This window comes from Gobio gobio (genome assembly GCF_949357685.1).
Source record: "Gobio gobio genome assembly, chromosome: 19".
NCBI classification, from domain to species: Eukaryota; Metazoa; Chordata; class Actinopteri; order Cypriniformes; family Gobionidae; genus Gobio; species Gobio gobio.
In genome coordinates, this window is record NC_137112.1 from 48,792,349 (window position 1) to 48,818,331 (window position 25,983).

At 37.3% G+C, this 25,983-nt stretch overlaps 1 protein-coding gene across 1 annotated transcript in view; it reads right to left on the reverse strand.

Annotated features, from left to right (window-relative positions):
* Positions 1–338: 338 nt before the first annotated feature.
* Positions 339–25,983, reverse strand: part of cist1 (colon, intestine and stomach enriched 1) — a 37,526-nt gene continuing 11,881 nt past the window's right edge. The window contains exons 4-7 of the mRNA XM_079845322.1: positions 13,595–13,819; positions 5,160–5,363; positions 4,142–4,302; positions 339–1,383 (exon numbers count right to left, since the gene is read on the reverse strand). Coding sequence (XP_079701448.1) covers positions 1,336–1,383; positions 4,142–4,302; positions 5,160–5,363; positions 13,595–13,819 — 638 coding nt within the window. The 3' untranslated portion in view covers positions 339–1,335. The remainder of the gene's footprint in view (positions 1,384–4,141; positions 4,303–5,159; positions 5,364–13,594; positions 13,820–25,983) is intronic.

Below are 25,983 nucleotides of genomic sequence, written 5' to 3' on the forward strand. Positions count from 1 at the left end.
TGTGTTTAGAGACAGTGTGTGTGTGTGTGTGTGTGTGTGTGTGTGTGTGTGTGTGTGTGTGTGTGTGTGTGTGTGTGTGTGTGTGTGTGTGTGTGTGTGTGTGTGTGTGTGTGTGTGTGTGTGTGTGTGTGTGTGTGTGTGTGTGTGTGTGTGTGTGTGTGTGTGTGTGTGTGTGTGTGTGTGTGTGTGTGTGTGTGTGTGTGTGTGTGTGTGTGTGTGTGTGTGTGTGTGTGTGTGTGTGTGTGTGTGTGTGTGTGTGTGTGTGTGTGAAGATTTTACATTTGTGTCGGCCAAATCCAGGCGGAAATGCTCCCAGAGCAAAAAAGGTTAAACCTATAAAGCATACAATAAATTTTGTTTATTTGATAAACAAAAACATGAGCATAAATGCCTTTTAGTGTATCATTTTACAAATGTCCACTTTCAGATGGTGTCTTTTTGCTGTGAAATCTTTCGTGTACTTGCAAGCAGCTCAGCTGTAATTGATTATTTATTTATTGTTTAAATAAAACTCACTTGTATGTAAATTCCATAATTGATTCCTCAGGCTTTGATGGATTTGAAATCTCATCTTACTTTTTGGCCATATAAATACCAACATATGCAAGAAATTTGATATTTTTGTTCAGTTTTGTCCTCTAAATATATTTGAGATGTTTTTTTTTCCCTCCTTGAGTCCATATTCTTACTATATCATACTATTGCATATGGGCCATAAAAGCCTGATGTATCAAATATGACACAAAACATAAACCCCCCACAAACCATATTGTCTAAAGGGTCAATAAACTGTTCCTTTAAAAAAACAAATAGCTTTGAGTTGGTCTCTTGCCAAACCTTCCATTTAAAATATATTATTGGACTTGAACAAAGATATAACTCTCATTTCTCAAATAATAATATCAAAATATCAGGTCTTTATGAGCACATTATACAACAGCTTGCAAGCAATGTTGTCGCCATCTGGAGGACAAGCTGAAAATCAGACTCTGGCGATGGTGAATATTGACAGTGCAATATTTCTTGACATAATAAGGTGGCCTTCAGCATGCGTTTATCCTAAAATGACATGTATTCGTTTAGCAGAAAGTATAGTTTTATCAAAAGGGGGCTATGGCATTTCATCAACCAAAACAACAACAACATGATTTCTCAATTTGACTAAAGGTTTGTCATAAGTTGTGGCAATTTAAGGAAAAAATGAGCATCATTACATATTTCATAAATACACTGGATATTGCACATCAAGTCTATAGATTTAAAAAGGTGCATTTCAAAACAAACACAAATAAAATTACATGCATAACTACGCAGTTTATTGACAAAAACTGGCGTTCACTTTGGAGGGTAGTGGGCAAATGGTGCGTCCTCATTTATCTTGCCCTGATAAAAGAAAAAGACAATCGTTAAAGTTTGAATATGCAATACACTATACCGTTCAAAAGTTCGGGGTCTGTTTATTTTTAATACTTTTATGCAGCAACAGGTAAAACATTTATAATGTTACGATTTCTATTTCACACCTGTAAGTCCACACCAAGATCCGAACCGAAGTTCATGTTTTGATACATTGGGTTAGTTTTGGTTTGGTTTGACATTGCAATTATGCGAGCGCACTAAAGAGCGCTGCCACTAGTGAACCGTGTGCATTGCTGGACTATTTCTTTACGTTTTGAATTGTTTCGTTAAAAAGTGGACATTTTAAGCTTTCTCATATTTCTCATGTCTGTGAGGCGGAGTTTGGGTTTATTTATGAGACGTGTTCAAGAGCAACGCAAGTGTCACGATTGTTGTCTGCAATATTTGCTTCTTATTTATTAAATCCAGGCGATTGGCTGATGAAACATTGATTAAAACGAAGATACACTTTAAACAAAACGAAATTCACTTTAAAGAAAGGCTTTCTACAAAACAGAACTTAATGAAGTGGTCAAAATCATTTCTGACCTTCTGTTTTCTGACATATCGCGCATCTTTTCACTTTTCATAATCAATATAGCCGAGATGAAATTTAAAAATAACATATTTAAACATAAACAGGAACTTCCTGCAAATGCTCTGAAAGTCTGAACCATACAGAAAATGCTTTCACACTAGAATAGAACCGAATCTTTGTTCAGTTTGATCTGGACCGAGACGACCTCTTTTCATCTGACCAAATTTTGTCTGTTTGTTCCGGACCGTGGTTTTTGATTCGGATCAAACTGAAAAGTCAGAAAATCTGGACCAAACAAGGCAGGTGTGAAAGGGCCATTAAAGGAACACGCCACTATTTTTGTAAATAGGCTCATTCTCCTACTCCCCTAGAGTTAAACAGATGAGTTTGACTGTTTTTGAATCCACTCAGCCGATCTCCGGTTCTGGTGGTAGCACTTTTAGCATAGCTTAGCATAGATCATTGAATCTGATTAGACCGTTAGCATCTCGCTCAAAAATGACCAAAGACTTTCCATATTTTTCCTCTTTAAAACTCGACTCTTCTGTAGTTCCATCGTGTACTAAGACCGACAGAAAATGTGAAGTTGTGATGTTCTAGGCCGATATGGCAGGAACTATACTCACATTCCTGCGTAATAATCAAGAGCTGTGAGCCGCCCCATGAGTGCAGCGGCGTAATGATATTACACAGCGGCTGAAAATAGTCCCAGCGCTCCCTGTGTAAGCCAGTCGTTACGTTGGTTATGTTGACGGAAGTTAGCCTATTTTCAGGTGCTTTGTAATATCATTGGGTCTGCTTATTGAGCAGTAGGCTAGCTGGAGCCGTTTACCTCCAGTCTTTGTGCTAAGCTAGGCTAGCTGGAGCCGTTTACCTCCAGTCTTTGTGCTAAGCTAGGCTAGCTGGAGCCGTTTACCTCCAGTCTTTGTGCTAAGCTAGGCTATCTGGAGCCGTTTACCTCCAGTCTTTGTGCTAAGCAAGGCTATCTGGAGCCGTTTACCTCCAGTCTTTGTGCTAAGCTAGGCTAGCTGGAGCCGTTTACCTCCAGTCTTTGTGCTAAGCTAGGCTAGCTGGAGCCGTTTACCTCCAGTCTTTGTGCTAAGCTAGGCTATCTGGAGCCATTTACCTCCAGTCTTTGTGCTAAGCTAGGCTATCTGGAGCCATTTACCTCCAGTCTTTGTGCTAAGCAAGGCTATCTGGAGCCGTTTACCTCCAGTCTTTGTGCTAAGCTAGGCTATCTGGAGCCGTTTACCTCCAGTCTTTGTGCCAAGCTAGGCTAGCTGGAGCCGTTTACCTCCAGTCTTTGTGTTAAGCTAGGCTATCTGGAGCCATTTACCTCCAGTCTTTGTGCTAAGCTAGGCTAGCTGGAGCCGTTTACCTCCAGTCTTTGTGCTAAGCAAGGCTAGCTGGAGCCGTTTACCTCCAGTCTTTGTGCTAAGCTAGGCTATCTGGAGTCGTTTACCTCCAGTGTTTGTGCTAAGCTAGGCTATCTGGAGCCGTTTACCTCCAGTCTTTGTGCTAAGCTAGGCTATCTGGAGCCGTTTACCTCCAGTCTTTGTGCTAAGCTAGGCTATCTGGAGTCATTTACCTCCAGTCTTTGTGCTAAGCTAGGCTATCTGAAGCCGTTTACCTCCAGTCTTTGTGCTAAGCTAGGCTAGCTGGAGCCGTTTACCTCCAGTCTTTGTGCTAAGCTAGGCTAGCTGGAGCCGTTTATCTCCAGTCTTTGTGCTAAGCTAGGCTATCTGAAGCCGTTTACCTCCAGTCTTTGTGCTAAGCTAGGCTATCTGGAGCCGTTTACCTCCAGTCTTTGTGCTAAGCTAGGCTATCTGGAGTCGTTTACCTCCAGTCTTTGTGCTAAGCTAGGCTAGCGGTGGGTGTGTCAGACAGAGTTATGGCGCGGAGATGAGAATGGTGTGTGTGGACTTCTCTAACTCTGGAGGACACAGGGAATAAGATAAAGTCACAAAAAGTCGGCACATTCCTTTTAAAGGGCCAATCACACCAATAGGAGACATTATAATGTTCAGTTTGTAAGCCGATTTTGTTTTTTAGACTATTTGGTTCAGAAGTCATTAGCTAGAATATATATGAAAACCGTTTGACAGAACTTTACCATTCTATGGCCTGCCAAAAACTCACAGCCAGAGGAAAATGCAGAATATAAGAATAATAATGAGGGTTCTTGGCCCCCTATTTGAGACTCACCAATGGTACATCATCAAGCCTCTCAAACTGTGGCCTTCTGGAGCGAACAGCCTTCACTATCACAACCACAACAACCACAGCCATCACAATGCAGAAAATACACAGCACTGCAACGAGCCCTGGATTTACTGCCACATCTTCTCCATCTCTGTCTCCCTGAGCTATTCAAGACAGAGAGAAATCAACCACATTAACCCTGAGGGGTCTGAGCTGTTTTGGGGCCCTTTAGAAGTTTTGACATGCTCTGACATTTGTGTTTTTTTCAGTTGCTTATAAACACATTAATAGCAAAAGTGTAATTACACTGTATTCAGCACAAACTGGGCTACCATAATATCTAAGTAACATGTTTGTACATGCTTGTATTCTTGAGAGAAAAATGTTTATGCATGATTTTTGAAAAAAAAACGAGAAAAAAAATGTTTTAAAATGAAGGCCTCAAAACGCACAATAGATATGTGTTCACAAGACTTTTGACTCCAGGGTGTATTTGCCTAGAGTTTTTGCTTCAAACTGATGTGAGAATCATTGAGCGTACTCATTCACATAAAACAATACACTGATTTAAAATTTGTAAGACAGTTTTTCTTCACAAAGCCCGTATGCAAGGAGGCGTGATCGCTAATGAATAATGATGAGTATCACCTGAGAGGACATAATAACCCGCATAATGAGCTGCATAATGAATGAGCATCAGGTACTTATGTGACTGAGAGCAGCAGGACAAAGGACATTATATTGTACTTGTCTAGTAAATGCATCTTGATTTAAGAATGTTTAAATATTTAGACTAGAAACAAGACAAATTACTAAGAGCATTTTTTTCTAGATTTTTTTGTACTTTTTTTTGTTTTGAAAGTAGTCTCATGCTAAAAAATTAAAATTAAGATAAAATTTATACAAAATGAAATTCACTGTAAAGAAAGCAATTCACTTTCTACAAAACAAATAAATATAAATCAACAAACATAGAGGTATACTAGAGCCTGATCTCGAGTGTCTCTGTTGGGTCCTGTACCTGTGATGATGCTGTCGGGTTTTGCTGTAGATGTTTCAGTTGAGTCGAGGATGGTTATCGCAGATTCAGACGTTGTTGAAGATGATTGAGAAGTGGTTGTCTGAGTGTTGCTTGGAACATCCAGTCTTGTTTGTTGAGTTGTGATTTGTTGTGTTGTGGTCAGTGACTCTCCAGGGTCTGTTGGACTGACGGGCTCCTTTGTCTCTGTAGTTGGTATAAAAGTGTTAATAATAGGGGAGAGCGGGGCACAACCTAACTCCTTTTGACTTTCTCAGAGTATTTATTTTTTCCCACATTAAAGGGTTAGTTCACCCAAAAATGAAAATTCTGTCATTAATTCCTCACCCTCATGTGGTTGGACACCCGTCAGACCTCCGTTCATCTTCAGACACAGATGAAGATATTTTAGTGTAAAGCTGATGCTGAGAAAGGCTTCAGATAGGCCTCCATTGGCATTCAGTACATTTACACTCACAAGACCCATAAAAGGCTCTTAAAACGTCGTTACAAAGTCCATCTCACCACAGTGACTCTACAATAAGTTTACGATGCGACGACAATAGTTTTTGTGCGCGAAAAAAAATCAAAATAACACCTTTATCCAGCTTGTTCTTGTCTTCCGTGTGTGTCTCCACGACGCATGCGTGAGAATATGACGCAGATCCGGCATTCAGGAATCCATGAAATACACACTTTAGCCCCATTTTGAGAACTACGCCGAGACCTAAAGCACGATCAGTGTAGAATTCAACAGCTGAGACACGCGCGTCTTCCTCTGCTCGTAAACAAATCTCTTCTGGGTCATGTGTCCGAACGCCGGATCTGCTCATATTCTCACGCATGCGTCGTGGAGACACACACGGAAGACAAGAACAAGCTGGATAAAGGTGTTATTTTGATTTTTTTTTGCGCACAAAAACTATTGTCGTCGCATCGTAAACTTATTGTAGAGTCACTGTGGTGAGATGGACTTTGTAACGGCGTTTTAAGAGCCTTTTATGGGTCTTGTGAGTGTAAATGTACTGAATGCCAATGGAGGCCAATCTGAAGCCTTTCAGAGCATCAGCTTTACACTAAAATATCTTCATTTGTGTCTGAAGATGAACGGAGGTCTGACGGGTGTCCAACCACATGAGGGTGAGGAATTAATGACAGAATTTTCACTTTTGGGTGAACTAACCCTTTAATGTCACACATGTCTAGTACAATTATGTGGTTTTGTTTCATTAATACAGTGTTTACTTTTTTCTTGATTTACCCCGAAAGAATGGAAGTGAAATGTGACAACATGCCCCATAGATGGGGTACATTGTAACATGACCAAATAACAGCTTAAAATATTACCTGATATAATCAAAAAAATATTCAAGACAAACTAAAATATTTTGTCAACAAAATACAATTATTAACTTTTTAAAATAAAATAATGGCATTAAAAATACAAGCATTTTTGTGTTTGACAACAAATACATCACTAAATACAGCTATACAGCAGAGTTCAAAACATAATAATAACGAATAATTTCTGAACATTAACTCTGTCATTATTCACCCTTTTCTCATGGTTTCTCAAAATAATTCATAAAAGTATAAAATATAATGGCATATTTCTAATAGGGGCTGATTGTAACGCAGTGTTAACACACACCCCATCTGCACAACTGGGATATGAACCGCGGCTCGTGTCTTCTGCTGTTAGATCAGCATTAAAGAACATCTCAACTGTTAAATAACAGATATAAGATTACAATAATATCAGATTTGTCTTATTTTAAATAAACACAAAAAAACCGACATGAAAACTAAACTTAAGTAAGAAATGTACTTTTGCTATGGTTAAATACATGTTCAGTAATATCTTCCAGAAATTTTTTAATTTTGGAGCCATTTTTTCTCTAAATAATGTTGATATGGCAACTAGTAAATACACTAAGTTTTGTCATTCTGGCATGAGTGGAAAGGGTTAAAACATGCGCGTTACAACGAACCCCGCATTAGGTTATGCCCCGCTCTCCCCTACATTGTGCTGTGATATGAGAGGTATGAATCTGTAGTAGTTCTACAGTTTATTACAGTAAACCCAGCTAACACATTTTCGTCTTCCTGAAAAAAATTCAGTTTTGATTATGTTAATGTTAAAAAGTCCAGTCTTATTGTTGGTGGAACTATTTTATAATATTTTTTTTCAAAGAATCAGAGAAGGAACGCCATTTTAGAACGGAAACAAATTTTCAGATTTTGATTAAAGATTACCACGACAAACAAATTTAATTTATGTGTATTAACTTGCACGTACTAATTGTTCACCACAAGACTAGTAATGTGGGCTGAGAAAGTAAATAGGGTCACTATTGACTATCCGGACCACTCGCTCTGTTTTTTTTTTTTACCACACGAGTAGGCCTGTCACGATAACTACTTTTTGTTTCGCGATATATCGTCCCAGAAATAATTGCGATAAACTATATTATTGTCATTTTAAGACTATTTTATGCCACTGAATATATAATCCTAATATAACAGCATAATAATGCAACTAGACCTACACACTTTCAAATGACAACCTTTTAATTCTTTAGATCATGGAAGTTAAGGGTAAGAAATATATTATCCTAAATAAAGAAATTCAATAAATTGAATAAATAGTAAATAAACATTTTCCCTTGTGAAACGGCTTTAACACTCGTCATTCTGTGTTGACGGAACAGGGGATTGCAGCTTTGAAATCGAGTCCATTTGGGCTTATTCTTCCAAACTGTCAGTCGTTGTCAGGAAAACACTGTAACACCTAAAATGGCGGCTTTTTTCCACCTGTCGATAACCGCTCTGTGTGTGAAGGAACTGCCCAAGAACCACTTTCGCAAACATACAAGATGACGGCACAATCGAGTACAATGCAAACATAATGGTGATATATTGCATCACAAAATTATTGAGGTCATGTACATACACTCACCTAAAGGATTATTAGGAACACCTGTTCAATTTCTCATTAATACAATTATCTAATCAACCAATCACATGGCAGTTGCTTCAATGCATTTAGGGGTGTGGTCCTGGTCAAGACAATCTCCTGAACTCCACACTGAATGTCAGAATGGGAAATAAAGATGATTTAAGCAATTTTGAGCGTGGCATGGTTGTTGGTGCCAGACGGGCCGAGTATTTCACAATCTGCTCAGTTACTGGGATTTTCACGCACAACCATTTCTAGGGTTTACAAAGAATGGTGTGAAAAGGGAAAAACATCCAGTATGCGGCAGTCCTGTGGGAGAAAATGCCTTGTTGATGCTCGAGGTCAGAGGAGAATGGGCCGACTGATTCAAGCTGATAGAAGAGCAACTTTGTCTGAAATAACCACTCGTTACAACCGAGGTCTGCAGCAAAGCATTTGTGAAGCCACAACACACACAACCTTGAGGCGGATGGGCTACAACAGCAGAAGACCCCACCGGGTACCACTCATCTCCACTACTAATAGGAAAAAGAGGCGACAATTTGCACAAGCTCACCAAAATTGGACAGTTGAAGACTGGAAAAATGTTTCCTGGTCTGATGAGTCTGGATTTCTGTTGAGACATTCAGATGGTAGAGTCAGAATTTGGCGTAAACAGAATGAGAACATGGATCCATCATGCCTTGTTTCCACTGTGCAGGCTGGTGGTGGTGGTGTAATGGTGTGGGGGATGTTTTCTTGGCACACTTTAGGCCCCTTAGTGCCAATTGGGCATGGTTTAAATGCCACAGCCTACCTGAGCATTGTTTCTGCCCATGTCCATCCCTTTATGAGCACCATGTCCCCATCCTCTGATGGCTACTTCCAGCAGGATAATGCACCGTCACAAAGCTCCAATCATTTCAAATTGGTTTCTTAAACATGACAATGAGTTCACTGGACTAAAATTGCCACCACAGTCTCCAGATCTCAACCCAATAGAGCATCTTTGGGATGTGGTGGAACGGGAGCTTCGTGCCCTGGATGTGCATCCCACAAATCTCCATCAACTGCAGATGCTCTCCTATCAATATGGGCCAACATTTCTAAAGAATGCTTTCAGCACCTTGTGGAATCAATGCCACGTAGAATTAAGGCAGTTCTGAAGGCTAAAGGGGGTCAAACACAGTATTAGTGTGTGTTCCTATCCATCTATCCATCTATCCATCTATCCATCTATCCATCTATCCATCTATCCATCTATCTATAGCTCCAACACGATCTCATGACAATGTGTATCAATAATACGAGTGTGCAATCTCGTGGAATGTATACGCCAAAATGAGTTTTGGCGTGCATATGCTACGCAGTTTTTTGCGTGCATATGATACGCACTTTATGGCGTGTATATGACACGCTTTTGGGTAGGATGGGGGTGTGGGTTAAGATTTTTACATTCAACCTTAATGCATTTTAATTTTTGAAAGGGAAACACATCGGCTCTTGAACAACTGTAAATCATTGATAATTAAAGACACTATTGAAAAATGAACTAGCATAACAGACGGCTGCTTTGGTAACTTATTATACTGATAGTTATAGCTAAATACATTGCAATGGATTAGCTAGCTAAAATATATGTGGTGTGTACTTAGCTATTACACAATATTCTCATACCTCATTCTCAGTACATGCTTTTTTTAGTTTTTTGCATCCCTCTCTGACCAGCAGTTAAATATAGTCCGCTGTGCAGCGCTTCTCTTCATTTTTGGCGCTAATGTTACCCGTGTGCTCTCCCATTCAAACATCACTCGCGTTGTTTTGGTGAATGTGTGACTCATTGGTTGGGCGTTACCAATCGGTTCAATGGAGGGGGAGTATTTTTTGTCTGATTTATTACCCTCGTCCTCCTCCAGAGCCCCCGCTCTCCCTCCTATCATCGTCGCGAAGAAGCACCTTCTGGTATGGGGGAGCTACTGTAACTGTATGTTCTGTGTTATTATCTTGGTGTTTTGGTTTCCGTCTTTGCCTTTCTGCCTGAAGTGTGTTAGTTAGTTGGCAGATGGCAGTCCATGACGTCACACAGGGAGAACTTGTGAGTATAAAGAGACATGCAGGCAGTGTTTCATTCCCCTTCTCAGGGAACCATGGTTACAGTCTTGAGCCCTATTCGAACAGGATTAGTTTTATTTGGGGGTAAAGTAATTATTACCAGAGATTCTCAGTGATTTTAGTCCCATCCGAATGCATCTCATTAATCATTACGGACAAACTCGTGAAATTTACTTAAATAGGGTTTTCATAATAAATTAAAATGATATAATTTTTGGGGATTTCCGCCTGGATTTGTAATGCACACAAATGTGTCCCTGCTCTTATTATACAATCATCGATGAACATCAAGAAGAAAAAACTATATGAGAGCGGATTAGAACCTGGAACCTTTGACACAGTTTGCAAAATTTCTACCACTAGACCACTTGAGAACTCCAATATCATCAACAGATTAGTTATTCACTAATGTGTAGAATCTCGGGACTAATAATATATTTTACGCAAATATTGTTTGCAAATAGTCCCAATAGGATTATTTCCCAACTAGAATTAGACCTAGAATTTCGTTCACTGTTCTGTTTCTTTATGCTTTATAAAAAAAAAAAATTGCCCCCCCCCCAAAGTTCAAGACATGGTTACGGCCTTGGTGTATGTTGATGGCCATTCCTCAAGTTTACCGCTATGGATGTGCCATTGAGCCAGCGGGGAACGTTGTGTTTTTTACTTCCCACAGTCTCCATGTGCTCTACTTCTATTGGATAGTCGCATCGCGTTCAACGGATTCATTTGCATAAAGATGGGCATCGGCCAGCTTTATTGACGCGCAGCATTTGTTCAAATGCAGCGCCGCCTTCCCAGAATGCTTTGCGGGCACGTTAAAGTCGCTTGGCGTCACCCATAGGAATAAAGTGGAGTGCGGTGCGACAGAAGTATCGCACGGACAAGTGGATCCGCCCCTTTAGAAACGGTTTCTATTTCTGTGACGTCCCGGCTGGAACAACAACACAAAACATGGCAATGATGATCTCATGCAGTGTTTATGAGCTTTATATAATGTTAAAGCGTGTCATGTGACTTTGAATATCATTTAGTGCTCAGCTTTGTAACGCAGTCACACTAAAAGCAACAATGGATAATTCCCCTCAGATCTAAATGAGAACGTTCAAACTGTGAACGAGTGTATTCTATGACCGTAATTGTTTTAGTGACTCAGTGTGTGTGTGTTAGTCATGTTTAAATGCTGTAATATTCGTGATTTCGATTATGTATGTTTTCTGTTTGAATTAAGATTATTTTGCTTACCCCATTGGCTGATTATTTTGCTTATTATAAGCAAAAACTCCCTTAATTTTGAGTTATTTTCCCCCAAAATAAGACAAAAACTTTTGCTTGTCTAGTAAATGCTTCTTAATGTAAGATATTTTAGATATTTGGACTGAAAACAAGACAAAACTACTAAGTAAGAAAATCTTTTTTTGCAGTGAGCAGTATTTAAGTATGAAATTGAATGAATAAATGTAAAAATAAAACACGCAGACTTCACTATAAAATATACACTGATTCTTATTAAAGCTACTGTATTAGTTCTTCAGTCAAGAACAGTGAGTGATTTTCTCTTTGTCTTTTGTTGTTGTATTAGCATTAAAGGGATAGTTCACTCAAAAATGAAAATTCTGTCATTGAGAAATGAATACAGGTTTGAAACAATATTAGAGTGAGTAAATAATGACATCATTTTAGAGGTGAACTGTCCCTTTAAGGACAGCGTGTTCACTATAGGCTGCGCTGCTGTCAATTTAAGACCTGCGCTCATCTAATATACAGACACACACCGATTTTACTTTCACTTTAGACATAACCCACTGTGTTTATGACTGTGCGGTCTTTTGCTGTTATTTTAGTTGGCAAATGGGTATTTGTGTGCTTCATCATGGTTTCAGCGATATCTTTGGTTTCTCCACGGGGTTTGCAGCTTTTGTCGGGTAATTACGTCACTTCAAAACATTCCCATGGCAATAGGGGGAAATGGCGGCTCTTGTGTGAAGTAAACGAACATTTTTCAACTTTCTGCTAATATATATGACTTTTTTGCAACGAAAATGCGGGGATTATGAAATCATGCTAGCCCCGCATATTTTGCACGCGGAAATAGGCAATTTACGCGGCGAAAGTGCGGCGTATTTGAAAAAATGCAGCCCCCGCATAAATATGCGGACTGATTATGCATTAAATCATGCGATCGCATAATCGCGTTTTTCTGGAGGGACTGATGTTGAAACAGTGCATATGCACGCGAATGAAGGCTTTAAAATACAAAATACAAATAATGAACTTTGGTGATTGTGAATAACTATAGTGTTCCGTGAGTATAACTCCACCACTAACCTGTGATGTGAATGTATGTTGTGTTGTTCAGTAGTGGGATGGAGGCAAATTATAGAATTTGTAGAAAAATAATTAAAGGGTTAGTTCACCCAAAAATGTAAATTGTGTCATTAATGACTGAGCCTCATGTGGTTGGACACCCGTCAGACCTCCGTTCATCTTCAGACACAAATGAAGATATTTTAGTGTAAATCTGATGCTCTGAAAGGCCTCCATTGGCTCAACTTTACACTCTCAAGACCCTTAAAAGACACTAAAGACGTCGATACAAAGTCCATCTCACTACAGCGGCTCTACAATAACTTTATGAATCGCCGACAATAGTTTTTGTGCGCAAAAAAACCCTAAATAACGACTTACATAGTGATGACGATTTCAAAACACGGCCTCATGAAGCTTCGAAGCATTATGAATCAGTGAGTCGATTCAGCGGTTTGAATCGCCAAATTTCAGCAGTTTGGGGGTTTGACACGCGATCCGAATCATGAATCGACTCACTGATTCATAATGCTTCGAAGCTTCATGATGCCTTGTTTTGAAATCGTCATCACTATATAAGTCGTTATTTAGGATTTTTTTGCACACAAAAACTATTGTCGGCGATTCATAAAGTTATTGTAGAGCCGCTGTAGTGAGATGGACTTTGTATCGACGTCTTTAGTGTCTTTTAAGGGTCTTGAGAGTGTAAAGTGCATTGAGCCAATGGAGCCATCAGATTTACACTAAAATATCTTCATTTGTGTCTGAAGATGAACGGAGGTCTGACGGTGTCCAACCACATGAGGGTAAGTCATTAATGACAGAATTTTCATTTTTGGGTGAACTAACCCTTTAATTAAATGCAAAACCGAAAAAAAACGCAATTCAGAAGCGCGTATTGAACCGTGAATGCCGTACCGAACGGTTCAATATTATATTGAAAATTGTGGCATCTCTAGCCATTATCTCCCATAAATACAGAAGATATTCAAGCTTCTATGCATTCATAACAGGGGAAGTCCCAGCCAAACATAGAGGTATACTAGAGCCTGATCTCAAGTGTCTCTGTTGGGTCCTGTACCTGTGATGGTGCTGTTGGGTTTTGCTGTAGATGTTGTTTCCGTTGAGTCGACGGTGGTTATCGCAGATTCAGACGTTGTTGAAGATGATTGAGAAGTGGTTGTCTGAGTGTTGCTTGTAACATCCAGTATTGTTTGTTGAGTTGTGATTTGTTCAGGGTCAGTGGGTTTCTGGACTGGTGTTGGTTCTGTTGGCCCAGTGGTGCTCGGTGTAGATGATGCAGCCACTGCAGAGGAGAGTAAACTAATGAAGTTAAAGGAAGAGTCCCCTGATCATTCTCTCACCCTTTCCCATATTTCCCCCCCAGTGGAATACAAAAAAAATACTTTTTTTTAGGAATATTTGCCAAGTATAAAAATGTCAATTTGGAATGTGGATGTTAAATCTTGGTTTCTTTCTCACACAAAAGCTATCATAGACTTTGAAGATATTGGGCCCTCTCACACACACTCGGCTCAATGTGACGCCAGACGTGACGCGAGTGTGTTCTGCGAGTGTGTTCTGCGAGTGTCAGCCGGACTCAGTTCTCATGTTCACGTCCAGCTCCTGGTGTTTCAATCTCAAATGCACTGCTCATCTGTTCAGCCATGAGCGTCTGGTCTGAACACCATCTGATCAGGAGCTGCTATTGGAGGAACTGAACACCACTGACCAACACACACACACACACACACACACACACACACACACACACACACACACACACACACACACACACACACACACACACACACACACACACACACACACACACCTGCTCTAAAGTCACACACACACACACACACACACACGCACACACACGCACACACACACACACACACACACACACACACACACACACACACACACCTGCTCTAAAGACACACACACACACACACACACACACACCTGCTCTAAAGACACACACACACACACACACACACACACCTGCTCTAAAGACACACACACACACACACACACACACACACACACACACACACACACACACACACACACACACACCTGCTCTAAAGACACACACACACACACACACACACACCTGCTCTAAAGACACACACACACACACACACACACACACACACACACACACACACACACACACACACACACACACACACACACACACACACACACACCTGCTCTAAAGACACACACACACACACACACACACACACACACACACACACACACACACACACACACACACACACACACACACACACACACACACACACACTCACACACACACACCTGCTCTAAAGTCAATAGTGCAGTGTGTGTGTGTTATTTAAAGACTGTGTTAGTGATATGAGCCTATAGGTGGAGCACAACACACACACTGATTATTACACACACAGGGACGCAGCACACACACACACACACACACACACACACACACACACACACACACGTTGGGTTTTCATGTTTTATGGGGACTTTCCATAGGCGCAATGATTTTTATACTGTACATACCGTATATTCTATCCCCCTACACTGCCCCTAAACCTACCCATCACACACACACACACACACACACACACACACACACACACACACACACACACACACACACACACACACACACACACACACACACACACACACACACACACACACACACACACACACACACACACACACACTGCCCCTGCCCCTAAACCTACCCATCACACACACACACACACACACACACACTGCCCTTGCCCCTAAACCTACCCATCACACACACACACACACACACACACACACACACACACTGCCCCTGCCCCTAAACCTACCCATCACACACACACACACACACACACACACACACACACACACACACACACACACACACTGCCCCTGCCCCTAAACCTACCCATCACACACACACACACACACACACACACACACACACACACACACACACACACTGCCCCTACCCATCACAGGAGACATTCTGCATTTTTACATTTTCAAAAAACATCACTTAGTCTGATTTATAAGATGTTTTCCTCATGGGGACCTAACAAGTCCCCACAAGGATGAGGAATTCGGATATTGCTATCTTTGTGGGGACATTTTGTCCCCAAAACGTAGGGATTACCAGTCCACACACACACACACACACACACACACACACACACACACACACACACACACACACACACACACACACACACACACACACACACACACACACACACACACACACACATACACGTCTATATTACCAACAGGGGACCATCACTCCACACTGACCAAGAGGGGACCTGTGTTTCTAGTCATTTTGAAGAAACAAAACTTAGATACAAAATTTTGTTTTAAGGTCTTTTTTCATAATATAACTTCAAATAAGCATTTATTTTTTTATTTTTAAACATGCCAAGAGGGGACCTGACCGATGTCTACCTATCCAACAGGGGACCTCCATAGCCTGCAATGGAGCTGAGTGTGTGAAAGGGAAGAGAGCTGGCAGTCAAGTCTGTCTTCATTATTTAATATATATATATAATTATAATTATATAATGTTCACACAGGCATCAGGGAACACAATGAGCACACAACGGAGAAAAAGCCATGTTGTGGACATTACAGAAAAGAATTTAAGAAATAAAAAAAATTCTTAAAATTAAGAGTTATCTTTAAGAAATTAATTCTCTGTTGTGTCTTCATACTTACAGTATATGATCCGTCCACATCTCTCATTTAAGCTTATTTTCAAGAACACCAATACTGTAAAAAAAATCAGGTCTCCAATTGAAAATTTTCTAGTGACCGATCACATCTAAATTTTTTAGTTGGCCAAATTGAATTTCTTGAATTTTAATTGAATTAAAGTGCATCAATTTACAGAAAATTTTCAATTGGAGACCCACATTTTTTTTACAGTAAAGGTATTTCAATGTGTGACTTATTTTTGAATAAAACATAGTTTCTGCTCTCTAAAATCCCAAAAAATGTCCTTTGTTTTTGAGATTTTTAGAGTGAGATTTGATTTCTTGCACCAATAAAAAAAAAATATATATATAGGACTGGACAAGCAGAAATTGTTCTTTAAGGTAATAATCACAGGTCATCACTTTATATAGTAAATAATGATTATGTTAAACACAATGACTCTGTCCCCTGTTAGATAGTAAATCACGACACCAGTGTGTTTGCGTTGTCATTTCTTGCCATCATAAACACACTGTGGAGATTTAGAGTTTTTATAGCAATAACTGAGTTTTAAGAGTTAAATCAAGCAGAAATATTTCTCTAATGTATTAATTGCAGATCATCTTTGAATAATGATTATGTTAAACACAATGACTCTGTCCCCTGTTAGATAGTAAATCACGACACCAGTGTGTTTAATTTGTCATTTCTTGCCATCTCAAACACACTGTGGAGATTTAGAGTTTTTATAGCAATAACTGAGTTTTAAGAGTTAAATCAAGCAGAAATATTTATCTAATGTATTAATTGCAGATCATCTTTGAATAATGATTATGTTAAACACAATGACTCTGTCCCCTGTTAGATAGTAAATCACGACACCAGTGTGTTTAATTTGTCATTTCTTGCCATCTCAAACACACTGTGGAGATTTAGAGTTTTTATAGCAATAACTGAGTTTTAAGAGTTAAATCAAGCAGAAATATTTCTCTAATGTATTAATTGCAGATCCTCTTTGAATAATGATTATGTTAAACACAATGACTCGGTCCCCTGTTAGATAGTAAATCACGACACCAGTGTGTTTAATTGGTCATTTCTTGCCATAAACACACTGTAGATATTTAGAGTTTTTATAGCAATAACTGAGTTTTAAGAGTTAAATCAAGCAGAAATATTTCTATAATGTATAAATTGCAGATCATCTTTGAATAATGATTATGTTAAACACAATGACTCTGTCCCCTGTTAGATAGTAAATCACGACACCAGTGTGTTTGCGTTGTCATTTCTTGCCATAAACACACTGTGGAGATTTAGAGTTTTTATAGCAATAACTGAGTTTTAAGAGTTAAATCAAGCAGAAATAGTTCTCTAATGTATTAATTGCAGATCATCTTTGAATAATGATTATATTAAACACAATGACTCGGTCCCCTGTTAGATAGTAAATCACGACACCAGTGTGTTTGCTTTGTCATTTCTTGCCATCTCAAACACACTGTGGAGATTTAGAGTTTTTATAGCAATAACTGAGTTTTAAGAGTTAAATCAAGCAGAAATATTTCTATAATGTATAAATTGCAGATCATCTTTGAATAATGATTATGTTAAACACAATGACTCTGTCCCCTGTTAGATAGTAAATCACGACACCAGTGTGTTTGCGTTGTCATTTCTTGCCATAAACACACTGTGGAGATTTAGAGTTTTTATAGCAATAACTGAGTTTTAAGAGTTAAATCAAGCAGAAATAGTTCTCTAATGTATTAATTGCAGATCATCTTTGAATAATGATTATGTTAAACACAATGACTCTGTCCCCTGTTAGATAGTAAATCACGACACCAGTGTGTTTGCGTTGTCATTTCTTGCCATAAACACACTGTGGAGATTTAGAGTTTTTATAGCAATAACTGAGTTTTCAAGAGTTAAATCAAGCAGAAATAGTTCTCTAATGTATTAATTGCAGATCATCTTTGAATAATGATTATGTTAAACACAATGACTCTGTCCCCTGTTAGATAGTAAATCACGACACCAGTGTGTTTGCTTTGTCATTTCTTGCCATCATAAACACACTGTGGAGATTTAGAGTTTTTATAGCAATAACTGAGTTTTAAGAGTTAAATCAAGCAGAAATATTTCTCTAATGTATTAATTGCAGATCCTCTTTGAATAATGATTATGTTAAACACAATGACTCGGTCCACTGTTAGATAGTAAATCACGACACCAGTGTGTTTGCGTTGTCATTTCTTCATCTCAAACACACTGTAGAGATTTAGAGTTTTTATAGCAATAACTGAGTTTTAAGAGTTAAATCAAGCAGAAATATTTCTCTAATGTATTAATTGCAGATCCTCTTTGAATAATGATTATGTTAAACACAATGACTCGGTCCCCTGTTAGATAGTAAATCACGACACCAGTGTGTTTAATTTGTCATTTCTTCATCTCAAACACACTGTGGAGATTTAGAGTTTTTATAGCAATAACTGAGTTTTAAGAGTTAAATCAAGCAGAAATATTTCTCTATTGTATTAATTGCAGATCCTCTTTGAATAATGATTATGTTAAACACAATGACTCGGTCCCCTGTTAGATAGTAAATCACGACACCAGTGTGTTTAATTTGTCATTTCTTCATCTCAAACACACTGTAGATATTCACTGTATATATTGAGATAACTCAATTTTATGGTGACTTGCATTAAAATGTTTATCCGTCTCAATTAAATTATGTGAACTGAATGACTTTTAACATTGACACTTTAGTTATTTAACCAACTGATGATTTTCAAGTCAGCAATCAACACACAACTGAGTTTTGACCTCCAAAATCTTATTATAGTGTATTTTTATGGTAAGTATTGGTGTTTTATGTTTTAAATCAAGCAGAAATCACTCTTTAAGGAAACAATTGCAGGTCACACTTTATACAGTGAACATGATTTCCTTAAATTGACTTAAGTCCCCTGTTGGATGGTAAAACACAACGCCTGTTTGATTGCTTTGCCATTTCTTGCCATCACAAACACACTGTAGAGATTTTGAAGGTCAGAACTAAATTTTTTGGTGACTTGCATGAAAATCTTCATCCGTCTCAATTAAATTATGTGAACTGAATGTCTTTTAACATTGACACTTTAGTCGAAGATTTTCAACTCAACAATCAACACACAACTGAGTTTTGACCTCCAAAATCATTATACAGTGTATATTAAATTTAAATAAAAAATAAAAATTTCCTTACAAAACAGTTTGACTCAAGTTTGACTCTCTACTGCTTATTCATTATTGTTTATGTTACATGGTCCATGTTTACACTACAGTATAAAATTGTTCCTAAGTTTTCCCCTTTTATATAGATGGTAATGACTAAATATCCTCGCACACCGAAATTTTCACACGTTAAAAAAAAGATCAAGCACGTTTACACACAGCCTCTGAAACTTTCCTTCCTTCATCATAAAAAAAAATCTGATCAGGTTCAGTTTTCTGCATTTTTCGCATCCATAGCAAGCATTTAAAGAGGGGTTTCAAATTTCTGTGTTATTCATTTTTGTGTTAAAATTTTGAACATAAGTTGAACAGTTTAAAAAAGAAAGTGTGAACCTTCAAATTAGCCATTATAGTTCATAAAGTTTTGCTGGCGTTTGTATCTAATTGAGAAAAGAATGAATGTAAATTGAAAGATGTCGTCATTGAACGCATTTTGTGCCAAAGCAAATAAATGATCCACAGTTTAGCCACATAGGCTGATGTGATCCCTGAGTGAAGAGTTTTGAAAAAGTGATGAGTATTCAGAAATGTGTCCTAGCAGATGTTTAAAAAACCCTGTAATATCACTATTAGTAAGGGATCACTGTATAATATCAGTCTTTAAATGTGAGATATTTAAAGTGAACCTAAAGTATACTTGCAATAGTGTGATTTTAGCACAATTAAATATACTTAATGGATGTTTCGCAAAAGCGTTGTTTAGTGATATTGCGTCCTTGTGTTTCTGCTGTACGTCATCAGCAACTGTCTAAGTTCAATTACAATACTCAAGAACACATGTACAGAGGATGCACAAAAGTACCCGGATGTTATAAGATATATGAGTATAAATAACTCCATACAGATCTATTGTTTTACAAAAATAATCTATTGTTTACAAAAGGAGAAAACGTGTGTACTTTAATGAAAACTTGGACCATGTGACATAAACTGAAGTTAACAGCAAAAAAATATACTATAATGCTGACTGTTGTTAGTGTTTTTTGTTGTATGAGTTAAAAGTGTATATGTTGGGTGAATCCTCATTGTGTTCTGGAAGAATGAGTTGATTTAAGACATCAATGAAGTGTTTTGGTAGTTTTAGCACATTTTGAACGTGAAATTAACTGCTTTGCTTTGAAAGGTGTCCTAGCGATTGTAGCTGAGAGATAGACGTCAAACAGACTCAAACAAAGACCCAGAATTCTGTGGTGTTACAGCACCGTGGCTGCTGTAAATGGCTGCTGTAAGGTTTCTTTAAGAAATAACAGGCACAATGGCAAAGATATTTCTGCAAAAACTCGAAAGTAATGTTCGGTTGCAGTGAGAAAGTCACAAGAGACAACTAAAAAAACTCATGCGTGTATTTAGCCTAGTGTAGATCTGTTTGCTTACACATCCCCCAAACTCCATTTACATATGAATACAGGAAAGGCCAAAGCCATTGTCTCACAGGTGAGGAACAGGCCTAACAGAGCTGTTACACCCATGTCACAGACACAAACTTCTCATCCAAACTAGAGAAAACGCTGGGATTTACCTGGGAAAATTAAATCAATGTACACTTTTTCCAATCCCTACGACACATTTTTCAATACTTGGGTCACTTTTTTAAAACTCTTCACACACTTTTTCACACAAATTCACACAACTGAATTTCAGCTTGGCACAGCAGTTATTTTAGTGTTCAAAATGCACTAAAACTACCAAAAAGGATTCTGAGGATTCAAAAGAATCACCCAATATTTCAATATGGTAATACTGCCAAAATGTAGCAAATTGTTTTGTTTTTTTTAATTAATTTTAGTTAAGTTTTGAACATAAGTTAGGGAGTTTTGAAAAGAGAATCAAAAATTTTTCAAATTGGCCTATACAGTTCATAATGTTTTGGTGGTGTTTGTGTTGAAGTAAGAAAATAATTCTTATAAATCGAAAGATGTCGCCATTGAATGTATTTTATGCCAAATCAATGATAAATTATGACTTTAGATGGCCCCACTTTATATTAGGGGGCCTTAACTACTATGTACTTAAATAGGTACAATGTACTTATTGTGTTCATATTGTATTGCAAAACACTTTTGCTGATATTGAGGTGGGATACGGGTAGGGTCAGGTGTGGTTGTATTGGTAAGTTTAAAGGTAGGGTTAGATGTAAGGGAAGTGTCAACAGTGTAATTACAAATGTAACTACAGAAATTAATTACAGATGTAATTACATGCAGGTATATTTAAAAATGTAAGTACAATGTAAAGACATGTATGTACACAATAAGTGCATTGTATCAAATGGATAATTAAAATGTTAGTACATAGCAGTTAAGGCCACCTAATATAAAGTGGGTCCCTTTGGATTTTAAGATTTTATATTTCAGTATAATTTCTGCAGAAATGAGTTGATCATCGTTCTGACTTGAATGTGTTTGATCAGTTCTGAAAGCAGTGTGTTAGCATTCAAAGAATGTGCTAAAAATATATAGTTTTGCAGATAGTTAGGTACGAATAACAAAAGTGTTCGTGGATTTTGGAAAATGTGGTCATTGAATGCATTTTGTGTGAAAGCAATGAAAAATGATTCACAGTTTTTAACATATCAATTTAGTATTGGCCAATGCAATAAAAAAAAAAAAACGTAAAGCGATATGCAGAAAGCTGTGGGGCTAAACACCAAGAAAATATCACTTCTAATAAGATGAAAATATATTTAATTTAATTTTTAAAACAATTTAAAACATGTCAACAGTTTTATTTTTATTTATTTTTTTTACATTTGCTGGGACACATTTCTCAATCCTCATCACTTTTTCACTGTTCACTTTTTGTCTTCACTCAGTGATCACATCAGTCTATGTGGCTAAACTCTGGATCATTTATCATTGCTTTGGGCACAAAATGTGTTCAATGACGACATCTTTCAATTTACATTCATTCTTTTCTGACTTTGACACAAACACCACCAAAACATTATGTACTATACAGGCCAATTTGAACATTTTTACATTCTCTTTTCAAAACTGTTAAACTTATGTTCAAAAAAATAGACATTTGCTACATTTCGACAGTAATACCATATTGAAATATATTTTGAATCTAAAATACTATCAAAACAAATAGATTTAGCTGGTGTTAGTTTTTAAATTGCATTGCCATCCATTCAAAAGGGAAAAATTTAGGAATAATGTTATACTGTACTGGACCAAGGACCATGTAACATAAACTGCAGTGAATTATAGTGTAAGTCTTTTTTTGAAAAGAAAATTTTACAAAAGAAAACATTGTGTAATGATCATGTGTTTTAGGTCTGTGTTTTATGATTGAAAAAGTGTGTTTGTTGGGTCCTTTTTGGTAGTTTTAGTGCATTTTGAACACTAAAATAACTGCTGTGCCAAGCTGAAATTCAGTTGTGTGAATTTGTGTGAAAAAGTGTGTGAAGAGTTTTAAAAAAGTGACCCAAGTATTGAAAAATGTGTCGTAGGGATTGGAAAAAGTGTACATTGATTTAATTTTCCCAGGTAAATCCCAGCGTTTTCTCTAGTTTGGATGAGAAGTTTGTGTCTGTGACATGGGTGTAACAGCTCTGTTAGGCCTGTTCCTCACCTGTGAGACAATGGCTTTGGCCTTTCCTGTATTCATATGTAAATGGAGTTTGGGGGATGTGTAAGCAAACAGATCTACACTAGGCTAAATACACGCATGAGTTTTTTTAGTTGTCTCTTGTGACTTTCTCACTGCAACCGAACGTTACTTTGGAGTTTTTGCAGAAATATCTTTGCCATTGTGCCTGTTATTTCATAAAGAAACCGTACAGCAGCCATTTACAGCAGCCACAGTGCTGTAACACCACAGAATTCTGGGTCTTTGTTTGAGTCTGTTTGACGTCTATCTCTCAGCTACAATCGCTAGGACACCTTTCAAAGCAAAGCAGTTAATTTCACGTTCAAAATGTGCTAAAACTACCAAAACACTTCATTGATGTCTTAAATCAACTCATTCTTCCAGAACACAATGAGGATTCACCCAACATATACACTTTTAACTCATACAACAAAAAACACTAACAACAGTCAGCATTATAGTATATTTTTTTGCTGTTAACTTCAGTTTATGTCACATGGTCCAAGTTTTCATTAAAGTACACACGTTTTCTCCTTTTGTAAACAATAGATTATTTTTGTAAAACAATAGATCTGTATGGAGTTATTTATACTCATATATCTTATAACATCCGGGTACTTTTGTGCATCCTCTGTACATGTGTTCTTGAGTATTGTAATTGAACTTAGACAGTTGCTGATGACGTACAGCAGAAACACAAGGACGCAATATCACTAAACAACGCTTTTGCGAAACATCCATTAAGTATATTTAATTGTGCTAAAATCACACTATTGCAAGTATACTTTAGGTTCACTTTAAATATCTCACATTTAAAGACTGATATTATACAGTGATCCCTTACTAATAGTGATATTACAGGGTTTTTTAAACATCTGCTAGGACACATTTCTGAATACTCATCACTTTTTCAAAACTCTTCACTCAGGGATCACATCAGCCTATGTGGCTAAACTGTGGATCATTTATTTGCTTTGGCACAAAATGCGTTCAATGACAACATCTTTCAATTTACATTCATTCTTTTCTCAATTAGATACAAACGCCAGCAAAACTTTATGAACTATAATGGCTAATTTGAAGGTTCACACTTTCTTTTTTAAACTGTTCAACTTATGTTCAAAATTTTAACACAAAAATGAATAACACAGAAATTTGAAACCCCTCTTTAAATGCTTGCTATGGATGCGAAAAATGCAGAAAACTGAACCTGATCAGATTTTTTTTTATGATGAAGGAAGGAAAGTTTCAGAGGCTGTGTGTAAACGTGCTTGATCTTTTTTTTAACGTGTGAAAATTTCGGTGTGCGAGGATATTTAGTCATTACCATCTATATAAAAGGGGAAAACTTAGGAACAATTTTATACTGTAATGTAAACATGGACCATGTAACATAAACAATAATGAATAAGCAGTAGAGAGTCAAACTTGAGTCAAACTGTTTTGTAAGGAAATTTTTATTTTTTATTTAAATTTAATATACACTGTATAATGATTTTGGAGGTCAAAACTCAGTTGTGTGTTGATTGTTGAGTTGAAAATCTTCGACTAAAGTGTCAATGTTAAAAGACATTCGGTTCACATAATTTAATTGAGACGGATGAAGATTTTCATGCAAGTCACCAAAAAATTTAGTTCTGACCTTCAAAATCTCTACAGTGTGTTTGTGATGGCAAGACATGGCAAAGCAATCAAACAGGCGTTGTGTTTTACCATCCAACAGGGGACTTAAGTCAATTTAAGGAAATCATGTTCACTGTATAAAGTGTGACCTGCAATTGTTTCCTTAAAGAGTGATTTCTGCTTGATTTAAAACATAAAACACCAATACTTACCATAAAAATACACTATAATAAGATTTTGGAGGTCAAAACTCAGTTGTGTGTTGATTGCTGACTTGAAAATCATCAGTTGGTTAAATAACTAAAGTGTCAATGTTAAAAGTCATTCAGTTCACATAATTTAATTGAGACGGATAAACATTTTAATGCAAGTCACCATAAAATTGAGTTATCTCAATATATACAGTGAATATCTACAGTGTGTTTGAGATGAAGAAATGACAAATTAAACACACTGGTGTCGTGATTTACTATCTAACAGGGGACCGAGTCATTGTGTTTAACATAATCATTATTCAAAGATGATCTGCAATTAATACATTAGAGAAATATTTCTGCTTGATTTAACTCTTAAAACTCAGTTATTGCTATAAAAACTCTAAATCTCCACAGTGTGTTTATGATGGCAAGAAATGACAAAGCAAACACACTGGTGTCGTGATTTACTATCTAACAGGGGACCGAGTCATTGTGTTTAACATAATCATTATTCAAAGAGGATCTGCAATTAATACATTAGAGAAATATTTCTGCTTGATTTAACTCTTAAAACTCAGTTATTGCTAAAAAAACTCTAAATCTCCACAGTGTGTTTGAGATGAAGAAATGACAAATTAAACACACTGGTGTCGTGATTTACTATCTAACAGGGGACCGAGTCATTGTGTAAATCATAATCATTATTCAAAGAGGATCTGCAATTAATACATTAGAGAAATATTTCTGCTTGATTTAACTCTTAAAACTCAGTTATTGCTATAAAAACTCTAAATATCTACAGTGTGTTTATGATGGCAAGAAATGACAAATTAAACACACTGGTGTCGTGATTTACTATCTAACAGGGGACCGAGTCATTGTGTTTAACATAATCATTATTCAAAGAGGATCTGCAATTAATACATTAGAGAAATATTTCTGCTTGATTTAACTCTTAAAACTCAGTTATTGCTATAAAAACTCTAAATCTCCAAAGTGTGTTTGAGATGAAGAAATGACAAAGCAAACACACTGGTGTCGTGATTTACTA